Here is a 9063-nt window from a genome sequence, read left to right on the forward strand (position 1 = left end):
ACTCTTCATCTTCCATATACTACTCTTACTACTTACAGGATATGATTAGAGATACTAGTTTATGGTCCCACTCCCCAACCCCACACATTTCCCCAACCCCACTCCTCCTTAGAAACTAGACCAAAGATTACAGATGAAGAAAGTTTTTTCTGCAGGTGCATAGTATTACAGAGGGATAATAGCCGAATAGGGGGTTTTGAATAGGGAAAAGCTTGAAAAGGATTTAAAGGATTTAAAGAGGGAAAAACAAAAAAGAACTTCCTTTTCAAACTTAATGCCCTTTTAAATTTTATACATACACGCACGCACACACACACACACACACACACACACACTCACGGATTATATTCTCACAGAGGAAATGTAGAGTGAAATATAGCTGCATTTAAGGGATTTCCTCTCACCAAATTGTCTCCGGTCCCTTAATTGTGTTTCAACCTTACTGAGTACTTTGTTTACAGTCCCTAGTGCAGTGATTTGCATCCCCCTCTCCGGGTTGCTGTTGGCCTGGGCTGGCAGCTGTCTCAGTCCAATTCTGGCTGGGAAAGGTAAGGATCTTTTCCTTGCTCTTTGAAAGATATGGGAAAGAAATGTTGAATGCCTATCAGTGAGTGGGAGAGTATAGATATAACTCATGCATTGGAGGTTTTCAGAAAAGTTCCACATACTGAAAGTGATCTCCTAAAACCATGTGCTTTAAAAAGAACCAGAGATTCCTCTCCCTTGTGAGGGAGCTGACTTGCAGAAAGAAAGCTGGTTGCATTGTGGATGGAATTCTGCATTTGGGTGCAGGTGTCCCTGGAGGGATCCCTAGAGGTGATTTTGTTTGTTTGTTTTAGTAATAATAATAATGACTATGTATTGAGCTGTTACTACGTGCCAAGCTCTGTTTAATCTGTACTGTATTTGTTTCCTAGAGCTATAACTAAATATCACAGAGTGGCCTAAAGCAATACAAATTTATTTTTTACAGTTTAGGAGCTTAAAGACCCAAATCTTGGTTTCAGGAGGGCCACGTTCCCTCCCATTCCCCTAGAGGTGTTGAACACCACACACACAGAGTGAAGGGAGGATTAGACAGCTAAAGGCATTTGATATGGATCACTAGAAATTCTCTGAATTTCAATTTGAAGAGAGAAAGTCAGTTCCAAGTGCATCTGCCAGTGGTTACAATGATAAGTCTCTATTCTACTACAATTTCTGCTTTAATTCAACACTTTTCAGTTTCTTTGAAGTTATCGATACAAGTCATCAATTGTCTGCTAAGAGACATATATCTGTGTATCTAGGCAGATGCACTCACACTAAGGAGCAGGAGAGAGAATGGCACCTGAGGCCTGACAAGGCCGAAGAAAGTTTTGGTATTCAAAACAATGCCCAGGCTTACAGGCACAACAAGTACATCCCCTGCCCCTCGCTATAGATTGGGCCAGGATTCACCATGAACTTAAGATGCCTCTGGTGCCCCTCTAGAAGTTCTGCTCCTGTACTTAGGCTTTGGTAACAGAGAAGCACAATCCTCAACAGGGTCAGGTGCTATTCAGAACCTTCATGGCATTGTTGGGCTATTTGGAGCCAAAAGTGGTCCATGCTGGGAAGTAGAGAGGCCTTTCCCACCGAGGCCAGAGTTCATAAGTGGGAATACAGCTGTTTCTCTAAGGAACTGCTTAAGAATCTCCAATGTATGGAGTCGGTGTTCCAATATCATCATCTTCCCTGGGCAACTTTGGTAAGTTCTGGAATGCCCTGGTTCTTAGTATGCCTGATTTGCAACACCAAATGACTGCACTCTGTGGATGACAGCCCTGGTTCCACATTTTAAAGATGTGGGTGGTAGTAGACTCCTCAGCAGGCTGGGCTCTCCCTCAACTCAGCCAGGTCTCAGGGACTTTTCACCTCGATTTTCTGAAATAAAGACATGCTCTCCCTGGCTTCCCTTCTTAGAAGAAAAAGGACATCTGGTCCCTCTCCTCTTGTGATAAAGTCATTTAGGTACTGTGGATAGACACAACTAGAGAGAGCAGGCGATCATTGAGCAGAGGTGAGATGTTTAAGAACATCCAAGTGGTAGGGCAGCAGTTACAGGCACCTAACCAAATTCCTTCTAAACTTCATTTTGGATTTGTGGAGTCACTGTATTAATTAAAAGGGATTATGAGCAATTGGCCAACAGATGATTGTACCGTGGTACATGGGATGCCTTGTGAGGCAACCTCACATGGGATTCCCTGGCCAAGTCTAAAGATCTCCCTAAAATAAGCCAGGTACGTCTTGGCCCATGGTCGGGGCTAGCTGAAGGGTGAGTATGAACAGTGGCGTTGAGACCCCAGTGTGTGGTGCTGTCTATGCCTTCCTCTCTCTATTTTCTATTACTCCCAGAACAACGAACTTGAAAAAAACACAGGACAGTGTTAAAAATGAAAGATGGATAAGTGTTAGCTGCTGAAATAGAAAGATGAGCTTATCATAGGCTCCCACCATTATCTCCATTTTTTTCCTCAGAAAGACAATCTGAGTCTTTATGGATTTCCCACATTTAAAATTTTCAAATAATGATCTGTAAGAAAGCATAAACATAGAAGGCAAGGTATGGGGATGGAAAATAGATTTTTTTCTTTTATTATTTAAGAATATGACTTGTCTAGTCATATATGTTTGAATGTTTAAAATACCCAGTTCCTAAAGGTGGGTCAAAGAACAGGAGGCTCAGCACAGGTGCGGAGCTTGTGACAGACCTACTCAATCAGAAACTGCATTTAACCAGCTCCGTCTGTGATTTATGTGCTCCTGAAAGACTGGGACTTATACCAAATTTCTGTCTTCCTGTGTGACCTTTGTCAGAATACTTAACCTCTCGGAGCCTCTGTTTTCTCATGTATCAACGGGTGGAAATTAATGTTAATGTGTGACATTCCTGAGTATCAGTGTCCCTTTCAGGTGCTCAGTAGATAGCTGCAAGGATGGTGATGATCATTTTGGCATTGCCCAAGTTATTCACCTCCTAGCAAAAGCAGTAAGAAATTGTGTTTAAATCATGATGCCTGATTTCCCCCTTTCACCACAAACATTTCTATTTCCCACACTTTTTTTGTAAATGAATAATACTGAAAAACGCGCAGTTTACACCTCAGATGATCACTACACGCATATCAATAAAGAGCACTTGGAAAACCCAGGAACGTGGGTTTTTGCTGACTTGGGGATGCATTCAGCTGCCCGATGATTTCACAGCTGTTCCTGCCACCCCAGAGCTCTGTCTCCTTCTCGGTTCCGCCCCTGAGCTGGATCTGCAACGCTAACTCTGGGATTTTCTTATGAAAGTGCCTGATGGGCGGGCGGAAGATCTGGAGGTTGACTGGGGGAAAAAATGAGTAATTCAAAGCCCTCTGCTTAGTAAATGCTACAATAAAAGTAAAAGCTGACTCCTGTCTCCGGGGACTCTGCCGACAAAGGATTCCGACTTATCAAGTCACTGAGCAGAGTTGGGGGAAGCCAAAACTGGGAATCTGTTGGCAAGGAAAAGAACGAAGGGGAAAAAAATATATATAGGGAGGGGCAAACCAGAGGGGGAGGGAATAAAAAGAGAGAGGGAGGGAAAGACAAGCGTCATTTAAAAACAGAGGTAGCCTGAAAGAAGAAAGAGCTCCAAGATTCAACACCAAACTGTGTAGCAAAGTATCTTTGAATCTTTTATTTTTCACAGAGAAGATCCCTGACCTGTCATTTAATTGACAGCTGTCCTGGTGAGGCTCCTTCGCAGCAGTTGAAAGAAGAAACTGAAGCAACGCTGTTTCTTCCTTTTTAAGTCAAGTGGTTTCCCTGGTAATGGACTGCCTGACTCTGAGGTATGTGTGAGTAGTACGAGGACGAAACTTCCTTTTCAGGTCAGCTCAAATCTCGACTTGGGGGTGAAGATTTTTTTTTCCCCTCCAGGCATAATCGCAAGTATTATTTTACTGGTCTGGGCAGTATTTAGGGTATCACTGGACAACAGTGATTAATTTGGTCATTAAAAATTACATGCAAGTAAGAAGCTCTACTATTTACTTTGATCATTCAGAAAGTGGTATCTTTACCTCCCAAGGCAGGAAAGAGCCAGTGAGGTTTGATTTGGGGTAGAATTGTTTTCAGTTGGTATTGAACATTGTCAAAGTATTCGTTTCATCCTCATGGTCTCAAGTATCTGCCTTAAACTCTGAGTAACTGCAGTTGCTCAGCAGCTAGCTGGTTTCTGGAGGATGAGACAGGAACTTCACATGTCTCGGCAGCAGACAAGCGGTTTCACTGATTTCTCATAGCCAGCATTTCAACCAGATGCTATTGCTTGAGCATATCAAGTTTTGTCTTGCAATGTTCATTTTGGAATCTTTGGGAAAGGACATCGCACACGCTTTGTACATAAGGACATAGGGGAGAATGAACTGATAAATTTTACTGCAAATCTAGCAAACTTATTTGTTAAGCATGTCATAGTGTACCTACTATCAAAAGTCCTTATTGAGTCTAATAGAATATGTACAATTTGACAGCTATTTCCCTAATGGTTGACTTTGTCTTTGATGTGAGAAAGCACACAATTCTATGCTACCAAGTTATGGAATATTTTGTCCTTATTTTTCTCTTTTTGAATGGATTGCAGGGTCTTGCTACATTTCAGATCACATGTCCTTACCACATTGTTACTCAAATTTTTACTACCCTTCCCCCCCATCATGGTGGGGGGGAGGGAAGGAATTAAAAGGGTCACAGGATGCATGTTTCACTGTGTTTAATAGTAGCACAATAAAGACTTGTTGACTGTCAGCTGATGGAGAAGAACATTATGCGTACACTGGCTGGCAATTTGTCTGGATGTTGATTTCATGGGCAGTGAATGGGGGAGAGTTTGGAAAGAATGCATGTCATGCCCGGCTAAATTGGCAGTCTTCTAGGAGTTGTGGAACTAACTGTGTGAAGTATTGTTTATGGTGTATCCTTCTCTTGAATGAGGCTGTCTTTGGATTCGGATTTAGGCTCTTCTGTGTGTTTGGAAGAAAGAGAAGCAATAGACAAAGTAGAAAAGCTTGTAAAACATTTGTAGACCACATGAGCATATTAAACACTGTAAAGTGCTTCCTGATCTTTAATTCTTCCCTTTATGTTTACCTGCTTTATTTTTTATTTTTATTTATGTATTTATTTTTGTCCAGTCCAAAAAGAATGCAACCAGTAAGAAAAAAAAATTAGAATTCATTTTTGCATGTATCCCATCTCCTGGCAAGGAGGCGCTTCTCCAGCTTTTTACTGCTACTTGCAGGGCTCATTCTGAAACATGTAACTGACATTTCCTGTCTTCTCTATAGCTCCTGCCCTCGTGAGACTCTCTAGAACTAATCTGCAAACACAGATAGAAAGCACGACTGTAAAAATGACTGAAGAGCCCGTAAAAGAGATCCCGGGAGTCCCCAAATCTCCCAAGCCAGTGACAATGGAGAAAAGCCCCAAGAGTGAAGTTGTGGTCACCACAGTCCCCCTGGTCAGTGAGATTCAGCTGATGGCTGCGACAGGAGGTGCTGAGCTCTCCTGCTACCGTTGTATCATCCCCTTCGGGGTTGTCGTCTTCATCACCGGGATAGTGGTCACTGCGGTGGCTTACAGCTTCAACTCCCACGGCTCCATCATCTCCATCTTTGGCCTGGTCCTTCTGTCATTTGGACTTTTTTTATTGGCCTCCAGCGCCTTATGCTGGAAGGTAAGACAAAGGAACAAGAAAGCCAAGAGACGGGAGAGTCAGACAGCTCTTGTGGCAAATCAGAGAAGCCTGTTTGCTTAAGACAGAATGAGACCAAATGGAATATATGGCCTGAAAAACCTGCTCTGACTTTTGTCAGCCAATTCAACCAGAACCAGCGTGGGAAAGAACAGACTTGGCATTGGAGCCAACTAGAAAAATGGGGGTGCTGGGTGGGGGGTAAGGGGCGTTGGCCTTTGTGAGGAGTGACTCAAGTCTTCTTTAATGACAAACTTAACATTAAGGGCTATTTCTTAGACTGAAAACTCAGCTTTCTCTTTATATTTAACATTTTGGAGAAGTGCAAGGCATTAGACAACATTTGGTTCACTTTGGAAAGGAGCCAAGAAAAGATGAGAAAATAAGATAGCCCTGGCACACTAGACATTTGTCTCTGAAAGAAATAACCCATACTCTTAAGAAGTTATATTATAAAAACGTTTTGCCAAGGATCTAAATTGCCTTGGACTTTTCATGCTTCTATTAAATTTTGTGATAATCTTTTTTTTTTTCAATAAATTTATTCTCTGGCATCTGTTTTTATTTTTCACTTTCAGTAACTCATCACTGGTGGTACTTTATCTTGGAGAATAAACTAATTTTTTTGTATTTTAACATTGGACAGTTTCAGGTGATTGTAATGATGTATAAGGAGTAAAAAAAATAGTAAATGGTATAGCTAACAGATGATGCAGAAAGTTAAATTAATATTAAAATAATCCTACATAGCACTTTTAATGATTTTTATATTAAAGTCTAATGTACATTTCATTCAAAATAATAAATACTCATTGCTGCTCAAATTTCTTAAATGGCTGTTTCCGTTGTATTTTTGCTGCATTTTCAAATGGCCTCTCTTCTCTGGTTTTTCTGCAAAGTATCAACTCTATTTCATTCAAATGGATATGTTGGCTTCTTAGCTTTACTGGAGATGTTAATTTGTATTAGATCAGTTTTTCTAAAGGTTGTTATTTGTCGTATGTATTATATTCTAAAGGATCTGTATTCCATTATAATTAGAAAATCAGTGCCTGGAGTCAGGGATTTATCAGGGTTCGTTAAATCAGTCATTAATGATTTGCTTACATATGTTTCTGAGCATATTCATATGCCAGGCATTGTGTAGATTCTCAGGTTGCTTCCTCAGTTCCAACAGTACAACGTAAATAAGGTCACTGTTTGAACTCTATGGACCCTGAGCTAGTCCACAGCGAAGACTACCTCATAACTCCAGCCAGAAATATTCCTCATCTATATAATTTAAACTGCATTCAACTAGAGGGAGGAGATAGTTAGGCGTGAAGCTGTTCATAAAACTTAGAAAACAAAAACAAAACAAGCTTATAGGATGTTCATTGAAAAGCTTTTTATCCAGGAATTTAATTAAATATGGCAGGAGCCCTCTGCACTGACCACCAACTACAACTCAGGTAGTCTTGGCAAGCAGAAGAGCCTTAAAAACTTTGCTGGTCAGATGGTGGCATGTGCTGATCAACATTGCTTCCAAGCAGAGTCAAGTGAATGGGATTGTGTCATTTTAATGTGAGTCTGTGCCTTGACAAACCTCTCTTCTGCTCAAAGATACTCAAAGGCTCCCCATGGCTTTATGAAAAAAATTCTCAGACAGGGTTTAAGGTTCTTCAGCCTGATCCAAACAGATATATTCAGCTTTTAGTCTGATTACATCTCAAGATCGCATTATGAATTATCTAGACAATTTGCATTCCTACATCAGGCTCTGGTATTCTTGCCTCCATGTCTGTTTTCCCTTCTTTATAATGCCACCCACCCCCTATCTCAGTTTCCCTAATCATGCTGCGTTTTTTGTTTGTTTGTTTATTTTGCCAGAGAGTGCATTGCTTGCTAAAGATAGGCAGAGAGAGAGAAAGACAGACACAAAGAGATAGAGAGAGAAAGTAAGGATAAAAACCCCTGGGGGATGGTCAAGCTGCAATCCCTTCTCTATTTCTTCTTTCAGGATTTTCGATATGCATGCACATGTGCTCTGTGCGTTTCTCAAGCCACCAGGTCCTGACTTGACCCACATTGTTGGCAATGTGTCATCCAGCTCTTTAAACCACCACACCACTGGCTGGTTCAAAGCTGTTCTTATTAAAATCAAATGCTACCTCTTCCTAGAACCCATTCCTTTTATCTGAAAGTAACTGTTCCTTCAAGTCCTCATTCATTCTCTGAAGACATCTTCATTTTGTGCCATATTGGTGGTATAAGTGTTTTATACCCCTTTTCAAGCTCCTTGGGAGTGTGTACTTCACCTGAAGAAAAAAAAAACTCAAGTGTCATACGTAATATGATTAGATTAGGTACTCAATAAGTATCTATTGAGATGTTAAATGCACCGAAGAATGAAAAATCAGCAAGTGTGTGATTTATTCAGAATTACAGCCCATCCTAATTTCTTAGAAAAATAAGTTAGTTCTCAACTCTTCTCAAAATAGACCATCCCATTCCCTCATACCTCTTCTGTAAGCACTAGGTCTAGGAGAGCATTATTTACTACCTGTACTTCTCTAGCCATTCCTACTCTGAAATGTTTGAAAAGCAAACTCATGGACTATTTCCAACCACCAGGGGGCCTCATGCTGCCACCTGAGGTCCCAAAAGAAATAACTATGGAAAGATGTAGATCATAATGATTGAAATGGGATCACATCTGGAGAGAGCAGTATTTCCCCTCCATGTAAGGCATTAGAAAGGATTCTCTATTTAGCTCATCTCATCTACATCCCTAACCCACTTTACAGAGGCTGTCACGGGATCTCCTACTTTGATAAGGAGCCTCCAGTCACATTAAAAGATAAATATCCCTTTGAAAGCTGTGAGGCACAGAGATAGTCCTACATACTACAATTCCCACTCCCATGAGGAGAATACAGATTTGAATTATGAATTATCACAGTTTCTCATAACATGTTTTTATTGGGCAAAGTCTATCTCTTCAAATGGCTCTACTATGTACAGATAAGCAGGTGGGTTAAATGCATGCATATACGTGGTGCATGCATAAATGTATTAGAAAGATCATCTGTACCCATCCTGGAATAACAGAAATCAGCTGCATCACCTGGTGAGCTGCTCCCTAAACCCCATACATACCAGTGTACAGGAGCAACTCTTAATCTTACTCTGTGCAGCAGCAGATCTTTGACCCAGGAGGCTCTGTCCTTCCTGCTTTACTGTCTTGGTTAGGTTAGAGAATTATGTCTAGAGAAGGTGTTCAAAGACGTCATTTAGATAATGCAGATGGCTGAGACCAAAGGATGAACTCGGAA

The 9063-nt window shown here is 40.9% G+C and overlaps 1 protein-coding gene across 1 annotated transcript; it reads left to right on the forward strand.

The window, feature by feature from the left end:
• Positions 1–3603: 3603 nt before the first annotated feature.
• On the forward strand, positions 3604–6303 carry TMEM100 (transmembrane protein 100). Its single transcript, XM_006154672.3, has 2 exons — positions 3604–3845; positions 5343–6303. Exon 2 carries the CDS (start codon positions 5408–5410, stop codon positions 5810–5812), a length of 405 nt encoding a protein of 134 aa, XP_006154734.1. The 5' UTR covers positions 3604–3845; positions 5343–5407; the 3' UTR covers positions 5813–6303.
• The last annotated feature ends 2760 nt before the right edge of the window (positions 6304–9063 follow it).

The sequence above is a fragment of the Tupaia chinensis genome, unplaced genomic scaffold (assembly GCF_000334495.1).
Source record: "Tupaia chinensis unplaced genomic scaffold, TupChi_1.0 Scaffold000416_1, whole genome shotgun sequence".
NCBI lineage: Eukaryota > Metazoa > Chordata > Mammalia > Scandentia > Tupaiidae > Tupaia > Tupaia belangeri.